General features: G+C 43.7%; 1 protein-coding gene across 2 annotated transcripts in view; it reads right to left on the bottom strand.

Annotated features, from left to right (window-relative positions):
• Positions 1-3,990: 3,990 nt before the first annotated feature.
• Positions 3,991-13,145, bottom strand: part of LOC139416024 (uncharacterized) — a 38,214-nt gene continuing 29,059 nt past the window's right edge. For both annotated transcript variants that reach the window (XM_071164262.1, XM_071164263.1), the window contains one exon: positions 3,991-5,984. In XM_071164262.1, the coding sequence (XP_071020363.1) occupies positions 4,439-5,984 (1,546 nt within the window). In that variant the 3' untranslated portion in view covers positions 3,991-4,438. The remainder of the gene's footprint in view (positions 5,985-13,145) is intronic.

Below are 13,145 nucleotides of genomic sequence, written 5' to 3'. Positions count from 1 at the left end.
GGACTGAGGGGAAGCTCGGGACTGAGGGGAAGCTCGGCACTGAGGGGAAGCTCGGCACTGAGGGGAAGCTCGGCACTGAGAGGAAGCTCAGGCAGGTAGTAGGCTCTGGCAGATCCTGGCTGACTGGCGGATCCTGGCTGACTGGCGGATCCTGGCTGACTGGCGGATCCTGGCTGAATGGCGGATCCTGGCTGAATAGCGGATCCTGGCTGAATAGCGGATCTGGCTGCTCCATGCTGACTGGCAGCTCTGGCTGCTCCATGCTGATTGGCAGCTCTGGCTGCTCCATGCTGACTGGCAGCTCTGGCTGCTCCATGCTGACTGGCAGCTCTGGCTGCTCCATGCTGACTGGCGACTCTGGCTGCTCCATGCTGACTGGCGGCTCTGGCTGCTCCATGCTGACTGGCGGCTCTGGCTGCTCCATGCTGACTGGCGGCTCTGGCTGCTCCATGCGGACTGGCGGCTCTGGCTGCTCCATGCGGACTGGCGGCTCTGGCGGCTCCTTGCAGACTGGCGGCTCTGGCGGCTCCTTGCAGACTGGCGGCTCTGGCGGCTCCTTGCAGACTGGCGGCTCTGGCGGCTCCTTGCAGACTGGCGGCTCTGGCGGCTCCTTGCAGACTGGCGGCTCTGGCGGCTCCTTGCAGACTGGCGGCTCTGGCGGCTCCTTGCAGACTGGCGGCTCTGGCGGCTCCTTGCAGACTGGCGGCTCTGGCGGCTCCTTGCAGACTGGCGGCTCTGGCGGCTCCTTGCAGACTGGCGGCTCTGGCGGCTCCTTGCAGACTGGCAGCTCTGGCGGCAGACTGGCAGCTCCTTGCAGACTGGCAGCTCCTTGCAGACTGGCAGCTCCTTGCAGACTGGCAGCTCCATGCAGACTGGCAGCTCCTTGCAGACTGGCAGCTCCTTGCAGACTGGCAGCTCCTTGCAGACTAGCAGCTCCTTGCAGACTAGCAGCTCTGAACAGGCGGGAGACTCCGGCAGCGCTAAACAGGCGGGAGACTCCGGCAGCGCTGGAGAGGAGGAAGGCTCTGGCAGCGATGGACAGGCGAGGCGCACTGTAGGCCTGATGCGTGGTGCTGGCACTGGTGGTACTGGGCCGAGAACACGCACAGGAAGCCTGGTGCGGGGAGCTGCCACCGGAGGGCTGGTGCGTGGAGGTGGTACTGGGTAGACCGGACCGTGCAGGCGCACTGGAGCTCTTGATGAATGCTCCCGGTCGCCCTGCCAGTGCGGCGAGGTAGAATAGCCCACACTGGGCTATGCAGGCGAACCGGGGACACCATGCGCAAGGCTGGTGCCATGTAAGCCGGCCCAAGGAGACGCACTCGAGACCAGCTGCGTAGAGCCGGCTTCATGGCACTTGGCTCAATGCTTACGACCACACCGGCCTGAGTACGCCTGATCTCGGAAGCTAAGCAGGGTCGGGCCTGGTTAGTACTTGGGTGGGTGATTCTGTAACGGTTTTCTTTAGGTGAAGGAGAGGCAGACCAAAATGCAGCGTGCTGGTTATTCATGATTCTTTAATAAAGAAAACTATACATGAATAAACTAACTGCTGCTGTTCTTCATGTGTTTAATATGACTACAGTATAGAGTTACTGCTGGTGTATGTGTGTCCGCTCAGGTATTGGAGAGAAGAAGGGGTGTGCTGCAGCATCACCACCAGTGTGGGTGGTATTGGTGTAGTCTTCTTCGTTGGTGTGCTAGTTGGTGTAGGATGCATCATATCAGCCAGAAAAAGGTCCTGTAAAGAAGAACTGCCACTGCAGGTAACTCCTCTGTCCATCATTTATCCATTGTCAGCATCCTGGAAAAACCTTATATCTCCAAAAAGTACTTATTTCCAGGTCACTGAAGCCATGTTTTTATAACATTGTAAAGAATGATCATTTGAATGTATTTACAGTGTAATGTCTCATCTCCTAACAGGTCAACCCAGTGAGCTCCACCAGCGGAGAAGCTGGAACCACAGAACACAGAGGGTCCTGAGGTAACATTAATCTACGACACTGCAGGAAACCAGGATCCGCAGTACCAGCAGGAACAGTAGCGGCAGTAGAAGGGGGCCAGACAGAGGCAATCTACATCAATTTGCAGAAACCAGCCACCTGCTGCGATCTGCCACCTGCTGGACAAAGTGAACACTGCTCCAGAAAAGAGTCCAGAAGCACAGGGCACAGCAACAGTCTACACCGCCATACAGAAACCAGCTTTACGATCTATTGCACAATATGAGATAAAGTACCCCCTGATATTTCAGCCACACCTGTTACTGACAGGTGTATAAAATCTAGCATGTAGCCATGCAATCACCATAGACAAACATTGGCAGTAGAATGGCCTTATTGAAGAGCTCAGTGACTTTCAACGTGGCACCACCATAGGATGCCACCGTTCCAACATGAACAAGTCCATCAAATTTCTGCCCTGCTAGGGCTGCCCCAGTCAACTGTAAGTGCTGTTGTGAAGTGGAAATGTGTAGGAGCACCAACGACTGAGCAGTGAATTAGTTGGCCACACAATTTCACAGAAAAGGACAGCCGAGTGCTGAAGCACGTAGCGCGTAAAAACCATCCTCGGTCTGAAAGAACTTGACTGGCCTGCACAGAGCCCTGATCTCAACCCCATTGAACACCTTGGGATGAATTGGAATGCCAACCGCCCACCATAAGTGCCCTACCTCACTAATGCTCTCGTGGCTGAATGGAAGCAAGTCCCCGCAGCAATGTTCCAACATCTAGTGGAAAACCTTCCCAGAAGAATGGAGGCTGTTATGGCAGCAAAGGGGGACCAACTCCATATTAATGCCCATGATGTTAGAATGAGATGTTTGACTAGCAGGTGTCCACATACTTTTGGTAATGTAGTGTATATCATTGACAAAGATCAGGGCTGGGGTCAATTTCAATATGTTGACAGTCAATTCAGGAAATTATATGAAGTTAACATCCTAAAATAGTAAAAGTTTTGATAATCCTTTTCAGCTTATTGAGAAGATATTGGGAAAAATGCCATTTGAATTTCAGTTAAATTCCTGAATTGACTGTTTTCAATTAGAATTGCCACCAACCCTGACTCAGACCATACAATAGCAATACAAAATACAGGTAAAACTATCAAAGCACACAATCAATCAATTCACAATTAACAATGAACCAACCAACCAACCAACCAATCATCTGAGTATATACCTATTTTTCTGTAATCATTTTTCTAATACATGCTGTATGTCTAATTATTAATAAGATGACAAGGCATATTAAAATAATAAGGCATGATGGGTTGTGGTATATGGCCAATAAACCATGGCTAAGGTCTGTACGTACAATGTAACAGATACAGCCTTAAGCCATGGTATATTGGCCATATGCCACAAACCCCAGGGGTACTTTATTGCTATTACAAACTGGTTACCAACATAATTAGAACAGTACAAAATAAATGTTTTGTCATACCCGTGGTATACGGTCTGATATTCCACGGCTTTCAGCCAATCAACATTCAGGGCTAGACTGAGTTTACAATTACAAACATAACTATAAAAGTGATCTATCCATTTCAGTAACTTCTGTCACATCCAGTTGGTTGTGTGGAGGAACTACAGAAGTGTGAAGCATTTGGGAGTAATGTCAACAAACCAGACACACAGTGTATTGCATAATAGGAGATACATTACCCGTCTATCCCTGTCAGAGACAACGTTGTTGAGCTCCAGAAACATCTTAACGTCATCAGTTGTCAACATTACAAGAGTGTGATTTTGTCTAGTATAGTGTACCTCCAATACATTCCACTAGGTGCCGTGTCCGTCAACACAATATCTTATCTCCAACTACTGTCTGTTAGTGTTGTTTTCAGTGTTGATGTAATCAATCAACGTCATATAAGCCTGGTTTGGTGAGTCACTAGAAAAATGGGGTCAAATTATGGCAGTTAAAAACTTAGAGGGACAATATAAAAGAGTCAGAACTTATATAATGCCATTGTAAAGATTTATTGAATATATTTCTTATTGGAAACATCTAGACAACATACACAAATAGTTCAGTGTCCACTTTCATCAGTATGTGCGAAACACTTCAAAACAAATGTATCATAAAAGATTTTTGATTGTTAAATTCCCTTAACTTTCAATAAAGATGATCAATGATCCGTTCAGATAAAATGCAATTCCAGTGACAAACAAAAATCTAATTTCACCTGGACTAAAATGTAGTCCTCCTTATATAAAGTCTTATATGGCATATAATCTGGATAACATAAAGTGTACAGTATTTCTTGGAGAGAAAAAGCACGAAGAAGAACAACGCTTTTCTTTTCATCTCTATCCAATGTGTTCATAGTGTTTTCCCACATCATTGTTTTTGCTGCAGAATATGTTTCAGTACTACTTTCCCCAGAAATATTTCCAACCTTTACCCACACCAGCTTAAAAGTAATGTCAAGCTCCATTGAGTTCCTCCTCAGCTCTTTTCTTCATCTCCTTCAGTTTCTGAACCTTCTCTGTGTTTCCTGTCTCTGTCATCTTGTCAATCAGGAAGCCAAGATGCTGAGCAGTGGACAGTGGGAGGGACTTCAAAGCGATCTCTTCCAGTATGACGAGGCACAGGTAGGATTCCTCCACCAGTCTGAACTTCTGGAGTGTGAACTGCTCTAACTCTGTCTGAAGTTTGCTGATCAGTGTCTCTTTCTCCCCAGCCGCCTTCTCATTAATATCATACTTCTTTTTCAATTTCCCATGCGTCCTGAGAACCACCCGTGTCTTGAGAACATATTTTTCATTTCCTTTGACATGCTTGGTGTAATGACATTTGCCAGTACACACAGTGCAGTGGTAGTTCTTCATTGCACTGCACCATGAGAGAACTTTGATACACCTGCAGCCTGGATAGTGACAGTTCTCTTCACACACTGTGCAGGTGGTTGCCTTCCCCCCTTCTGTAGGTAACTTCTCTTTGTACGGCTCTTCAACAGTATATGTAAAGTCCTTGTTTTCCTCCACGTCTTTCTTGTGTTTACAAAGTTCTTTTTGAGTCTGCTTGATTTCATCCTGCTTCAGATCATCCATGTGGATCCGCTCGCGTAGGTTGCTGACACACGCCTCCAGTTGTTCTCGCTCTCTCAGAACTCCTTCAGTCATCTTCACGCTTTTTGGTTCCATTTTATATTCGAAAAACTTGTCCATGGACTTTGCTCCCTTGTCCCAGACTGTCTTCTGATTAGACACAAATTCCTCATAATCCTCATATTCCTTATCAAATACATCACATTGACAGTTGTTGAACGCAAAATGAACAGGTCGATTCCTGTCATTTTTAGCACAGGGAACGTTTGCTCTTATAATAGCATCAAGGGCATTCTTTGGGGGCCTCCCATCTGAGTGTGTGATAAGGGCTACAATGTTTTTCTCCATGTCTTTGCCGAATAAAGACAAAACTGCATTGAAGATGTACTTCTGTCTGTCATTGAGTCGATTCATAGCTGCCTTCATCACTAAACCCACAGCATCAAGTTGATCAATTCCATCTACAGATCTAAACAACTCAAACAACTTTTTAGCGATCAGTTGGTCTTCTTTAATCCCTCTAGTGTTTCCATACCCAGGAGTGTCAATGATGGTGAGAGAGAAGGGGACTCTCTGGCCTTCAAACCCAAACACCTCATAAACAGTGACTGCTGTAGTTTGAGCTTCAGTCTGAAGTCTTTTTTCCTCTTCAACAATCTCAAACCAGACTTTGTCCTCCCACTCTACACCCAGGACGTAATTGACCATGGCATTGACCAGAGTTGACTTCCCTGTTCCTGTCTCTCCCACTATCAGAATGGTTTTGTTGAGCTTACTGTGATCTCTCTCTCCAAAGGTCCATCTTCTGAGCAGGCCTTCATCATCTAGATTCTGTTTCTTTGTTTCCAGCTGATACCTTGCAGGAGTTCCTTTATCGATAAGGCTACTTTTTGCAATGGTGTCTTGTATTTTTGATGTGTCCCTAAAATGTCAAATGAACATGTGTTATGCTCTTAACCCCTATGCATTTAATTGTACATTAAATTGTACTGTAACAATTAATATCATCTTACTTTACAATATGAATGATATGAATGTCCACAACCATAGGGACACAAATGCCTTAGTTGGGGCTTAGCCTTCCGATAATGTTTCCCATGAATTTTGTTTTCCTTATGGCATGGATCAACTACTTCATGTTTATCATGAACAATGTCCTTTATTTTAATGGGCATTGTGGTCAAATTCTTTGCCCTAAGCCAGGTCCACTCTGTCTGTCTGGGCCGTCACTTATTTTCCTTTTACTCAGATCTTAAGGGTGGTGTAGGGGGTGATTCAACATCTTTCATTTTGAGGCTGTAGCATAAGATAAAGTATCCTAAATCTGTCATTCTATTTAATCTAATTCAATAAAACATTAGATTGAAATCTATTTAGATTTTTGCTTCTTCCCTAGCTCTTTTCCTTGGAGTCATGATTTGCACAGACTGCGTTCTGTTACGACTGTAGCAATTTTTTATTCTGCAGTGGAAAATGCATAAATCTTTGAGACAGAGATTTAATGGCATTCAACCTGACTTATTTGGTTGATGGTTTGATTAGTCAACCAACTCTCTCTGCTATATCAGTCCTCTAACGGCTTTCCTCCTCCTCTTCTGAGGAGGAGTAGGAAGGATCGGAGGACCAAAATTTAGCGTGGTACGTATCCATAATGTATGTTAATGAGAATGAATACAAAAGAATAAAAAGAATCAAAATGAAAACCGAAACAGTCCCGAATGGTGCAAACACTGAAACGGAAAAATAATCACCCACGAAACACAGGTGGGAAAAGGCTACCTAAGTATGATTCTCAATCAGAGACAACGAACGACACCTGCCTCTGATTGAGAACCATACCAGGCCAAACACAAAAACACAACATAGAAAAAAAAGAACATAGACAACTCACGCCCTGACCAAACTAAAACAAAGACATAACAAAGGAACTAAGGTCAGAATGTGACATCCTCCATGATAATGAATGAATGTTAACTTTAAAGAGATTTAATGGAAGGGTTGATATAAGCAAACACCAGATATCCTTAGTTATTAAACATACGGCTGTAATTAAGAGGAAGCTTAATGCGAAGGTTGGGGTATACTGATTGAAGTATTGTTATCCCTCTGTTGTTATTTATGGCACAAATTTACGTCGGTCTTCCATCTATGCGTCAAATGTGACCATTCTTGGGAGATTTTATCCATCTTAAAATGTGCATCAGCCAATTGAAGTTGTTGATGTATTTGCATGTGATCAAACACTACATGTTTGCTGTCCCCATTACATAACCTTAAACATTTAGCCCAATGCTAACCTGAGCAGGTGGCAGTGATTCTATTCTGAAACAAATTCCAATGGTATTTCTTAAAATAGGTCAACTGGGCCACCAGAGGGATATTTTAAAGCTCAAAATTCAAGGTTTACTTTTTGTCCGTGTAGAGTGCCTATATTGCATGATACGTTATTGATAAGGCTTCTAGCTACTAACGTTAGACAAAATTCATAAGGCAAGTTTTTTTCCCATATATGACACTATACCAAGTTTTTGCTTATCTATTTCACACATGTGCTTTTATGGGGGAAAAAAAGACAAAGGAGGTCTATACAGCATTTAAGTTTATAGTACATCATAGAAAAAAAGCTAAAGAGACTTAAGGACTTGTCTTAGCGTTTATGTACTGTTATTATCATAGCTTCCTGTTGGCACACACTACTGAAGCGGTTGACTCTTGTACAACAGTGCACATTGTTCTTTTGTTGGAGGTCGTGTCAAGCTTTTTGTTAGGAAAACACTGTACACTGCTGGTCCCGGATGCTCAATTCAAATATTGCATACAGTATGTGACGAAGTGGATGATTATAGTAAATCAAATAAAACATTGTACATGTAAGTGTAGATTACACGTCTATGTAATATACCCTATGCTAGCAACAGTTATTTATGTAGCAGGACCTGCAGCCTATGTGTTGGTCTGCTAGAGGGACTCCTATGAGAAACTCCTCATTAAATGGATTTGTAATCTTCATTTACAAAGTTTGGGCTGCACTTCTCTTCTAAACACAGTTACAGTTCTAAACACAGTTACACTTCTCTTCTAAACACAGTTACAGTTCTAAACACAGTTACACTTCTCTTCTAAACACAGTTACAGTTCTAAACACAGTTACACTTCTCTTCTAAACACAGTTACAGTTTTAAACACAGTTACACTTCTCTTCTAAACACAGTTACAGTTCATATAAGGAAATCAGTCAATTGAAATAAATTCATTAGGCTCTATGGATTTAACGTAGCTGGGAATACAGATATGCATCTGTTGGTCACAGATACCTTTAAAAAATGGGACTAAGATCAGAAAACCAGTCAGTATCTGGTGTGACCACCATTTGCCTTATGCAGCGTGACACATCTCCTTCACATAGAGTTGATCAGGCTGTTGATTGTGGCCTGTGGAATGTTGTCCCACTCCTCTTCAATGGCTGTGCGAAGTTGCTGGATATTGGTGGGAACTGGAACATGCTGTCGTACATGTTGATCCAGAACATCTCAAGATCCTTGCAACATGGGGCATTGAAGATGAAACGTGGCTGGGTCTTTCAGCATGACAATGATCCTAAACACACCGCCCAGGCAACAAAGGAGTGGCTTCGTAAGAAGCATTTCAAGGTCCTGGAGTGGCCTAGCCAGTCTCCAGATCTCAACCCCATAGAAAATCTTTGGAGGGAGTTGATAGTCCGTGTTGCCCAGCAACAGCCACAAAACATCACTGCTCTAGAGGAGATCTGCATGGAGGAATGGGCCAAAATACCAGCAACAGTGTGTGAAAACTTGTGAAGACTTACAGAAATTGTTTGACCTGTGTCATTGCCAACAAAGGGTCTATAACAAAGTATTGAGATAAACTTGTTATTGACCACATCGTTATTTCCAACCATAATTTGCAAATACATTCATTAAAAATCCTACAATATGATTTTCTGGAATTTTTTTCTCATTTTGTCTGTCATAGTTGAAGTGTACCTATGATGAAAATTACAGGCCTCATCTTTTTAAGTGGGAGAACTTGCACAATTGGTGGCTGACTAAATACTTTTTTGTCCCAATGTACATACTGATCGTCAATACAAACACAACATGTAAAGTGTTGGTCCCATGTTTCTTGAGCTGAAATTAATGTTCCATATGTACAAAAAGTGTATTTATCTAAAATGTTGAGCACAAATATGTTTACATCCCTGTTAGTGAGCCTTTCTGACAGGTGTGGCATATCAAGAAGCTGATTAAACAGCATGATCATTAAACAGGTACACCTTGTACTGGAGACAATAAAAGGCCACTCTAAAATGTGCAGTTTTGTCACACAACACAATGCCACAGATGTCTCAAGTTTTGAGGGAGTGTGCAATTGGCACGATGAATGCATGAATATCCGCCAGAGTTGTTGCCAGGGAGTTTAATGTTAAATTCTCTCTCTACCTTAAGATGCCTCCAACATCGTTTTATACAATATAGCAGTACGTCCATCCAGCCTCACAACTGCAGACCACGTGTAACCACGCCAGGCCAGGACCTCAACATCTGGCTTCTTCACCTGCGGCACCAGCCACCCAGACAGCTGATGAAATTTAAGAGTTTTTCTTTCTGTAATAAGGCCCTTTTCTGGGGAAAACAATATTTTGATTGGCTGGGCCTGGCTCCCTAGTGGGTGGGCCTCTGCCCTCCCAGGAACACAACCCTTCATGTGAAATCTATAGATTAGAGCATGATTAATTTATTTCAATTGATTGATTTCTGTCACACCTATTCCCACATGAGTATTTAACTAGGCAAGTCAGTTAAGAACAAATTATTATGTCCAATGACAGTCTACTCCAGACGACACTGGGACAATTGCACCCCGCCCTACGGGACTCCCAATCACAGCTGGATGTGATGCAGCCTGGATTAAAACCAGGTACTGCAGTGATGCCTCCTGCAATGAGATGCAGTGTCTTAGACCACTGCATCACTCAGGAGCTGTTACTCAAGAATGACAGTTGGGTACTTTATTTGAACAAGTATTTGATACACTGCCGATTTTGCAGGTTTTCCTACTTACAAAGCATGTATATATATATATATATATATATATTTACAGTTGGAAGTTTGAAGTTTAGATCACCTTATCCAAATATATTTAAACTCAGTTTTTCACAATTCCTGACATTTAATCCGAGTAACAATTCCCTGTCTTAGGTCAGTTAGGATCACCACTTTATTTTAAGAATGTGAAATGTCAGAATGATACTAGAGAGAATGATTTATTTCAGCTTTTATTTCTTTCATCACATTCCCAGTGGGTCAGATGTTTACATACAATCAATTAGTATTTGGTAGCATTGCCTTTAAAATTGTTTCACTTGGGTCAAAAGTTTCGGGTAGCCTTCCACAAGCTTCCCACAATAAGTTGGGTGAATTGTGGCCCATTCTTCCTGACAAAGCTGGTGTAACTAAGTCAGGTTTGTAGGCCTTCTTCCTTCCACACGCTTTTTCAGTTCTGCCCACAAACTTTCTATGGGATTGAGGTCAGGGCTTTGTGATGGCCACTCCAATACCTTGACTTTGTTGTCCTTAAGCCATTTTGCCACAACTTTGGAAGTATGCTTGGGGTCATTGTCCATTTGGAAGACCCATTTGCGACCAAGCTTTATTAACTTCCTGACTGATGTCTTGAGATGTTGCTTCAATATATCCACATAATTTTACTGTCTCATGATGCCTTCTATTTTGTGAAGTGCACCAGTCCCTCCTGCAGCAAAGCACCCCCACAACATGATGGTGCTACCCCCGTGCTTCACGGTTAGGATGGTGTTCTTCGGCTTGCAAGCCTTCCCCTTTTTCCTCCAAACATAACAATGGTCATTATGGCTAAACAGTTCTATTTTTGTTTCATCAGGCCAGAGGACATTTCTCCAAAAAGTACGATCTTTGTCCCCATGTGCAGTTGCAAACCGTAGTCTGGCTTTTAAGTAGCAGTGGCTTCTTCCTTGCTGAGCGGCCTTTCAGGTTATGTCAACATAGGACTCGTTTTACTGTGGATATAGACACTTTTGTACCTGTTTCCTCCAGCATCTTCACAAGGTCCTTTGCTGTTAATCTGGGATTGATTTGCTCTATTCGCACTAAAGTATGTTCATCTCTAGGAGACAGAACGTGTCTCCTTCCTGAGTAGTATGACGGCTGCTTGGTCCCATGGTGTTTATACTTGTGTACAATTGTTTGTACAGATGAACATGGTACCTTCAGGCATTTGGACATTGCTCCCAAGGATGAACCAGATTTGTGAAAGTCTACCATTTTTTTTCTGAGGTCTTGCCTGAATTCTTTGGATTTTCACATGATGTCAAGCAAAGAGGCACTGAGTTTGAAGGTAGGCCTTGAAATACATCCACAGGTACACCTCAAATTGACTCAAATTATGTCAATTAGCCTATCAGAAGCTTCTAAAGCCATGACATCATTTTCTGGAATTGTCCAAGCTGTTTAATGGCACAGTCAACTTAGTGTATGTAAACGTCTGACCCACTGGAATTGTGATACAGTGAAAATAATAAGTGAAATAATCTGTCTGTAAACAATTGTTGGAAAAATTACTTGTATCATGCACAAAGTATTTGTCATAACCGACTTCTCAAAAACTATAGTTTGTTATTAACAATAAATTTGTGGAGTGGTTAAAAAACGAGTTTCAATGACTCCAACCTAAGTGTATGTAAACTTACGACTTCAACTGTATAAACTCAGCAAAAAAAAGAAACGTCCTCTAACTGTCAAATGCATTTATTTTCAGCAAACTTAACGTGTAAATATTTGTATGAACACAGTACAACAGACATGTGACTAACAGAAATGGAATACTGTGTCCCTGAAACACCAGCTGCATTAAGTACTGCAGTGCATCTCCTCCTCATGGACTGGACCAGATTAGCTAATTCTTGCTGTGAGATGTTACCCCACTCTTCCATCAAGGCACCTGCAAGTTCCCGGGCATTTCTGGGGGGAATGGCCCTAGCCCTCAGCCTCTGATCCAACAGGTCCCAAACGTGCTCAATGGGATTGAGATTTGGGCTCTTCGCTGGCCATGGCAGAACACTGACATTCCTGTCTTGCAGGAAATCACGCACAGAATGAGCAGTATGGCTGGTGGCATTGTCATGTTGGAGGGTCAGGTCAGGCTGAGTCTGTAGGAAGGATACCACATGAAGGAGGAGGATGTCTTCCCTGTAACGCAGAGAGCGTTGAGATTGCCTGCAATGACAACAAGCTCAGTCCGATGATGCTGTGACACACCGCCCAAGACCATGATGGACCCTCCACCTCCAAATCGATCATGCTCCAGAGTACAGGCCTCGGTGTAATGCTCATTTCTTCAACGATAAACGCGAATCCGACCATCACCCCTGGTGAGACAAAACCGTGACTCGTCAGTGAAGAGCACTTTTTGCCAGTCCTGTCTGGTCCAGCGAAGGTGGGTTTGTGCCCATAGTCCCATAGGCGTTGTTGCCGGTTATGTCTGGTGAGGACCTGCCTTACGACAGGCCTACAAGCCCTGTCCAGCCTCTCTCAGCCTATTGCGGACAGTCTGAGCACTGATGGAGGGATTGTGCATTCCTGGTGTAACTCGGTCAGTTGTTGTTGCCATCCTGTACCTGTCCCTCAGATGTGATGTTCGGATGTACCGATTCTGTGCAGGTGTTGTTACACGTGGTCTGCCACTGCGAGGACGATCAGCTGTCCGTCCTGTCTCCCTGTAGTGCTGTCTTAGGCATCTCACAGTTCGGACATTGAAATGTATTGCCCTGGCCACATCTGCAGTCCTCATTCCTCCTTGCATCATGCCCTAAGGCAAGTTCACACAGATGAGCAGGGACTTTCTTTCTTTTTTGGGGGGCATCTTTCTTTTGGTGTTTTCAGAGTCAGTGGAAAGGCCTTTTTAGTGTCCAAAGTTTTCATAACTGTGAACTGTTAGTGACCGCTAGCGGAACCCCTCGACAACATTCCGCGAAATTTGAAGAACTTCAGATGTTTTCAATGAGGACACTCTCAGTTAGATAGCAAAT

Source organism: Oncorhynchus clarkii, chromosome 9 (genome assembly GCF_045791955.1).
Source record: "Oncorhynchus clarkii lewisi isolate Uvic-CL-2024 chromosome 9, UVic_Ocla_1.0, whole genome shotgun sequence".
Lineage (NCBI taxonomy): Eukaryota > Metazoa > Chordata > Actinopteri > Salmoniformes > Salmonidae > Oncorhynchus > Oncorhynchus clarkii.
The sequence above is the reverse complement of the archived record's forward strand: the minus strand, read 5'-3'. Positions and strand labels throughout refer to the sequence as shown.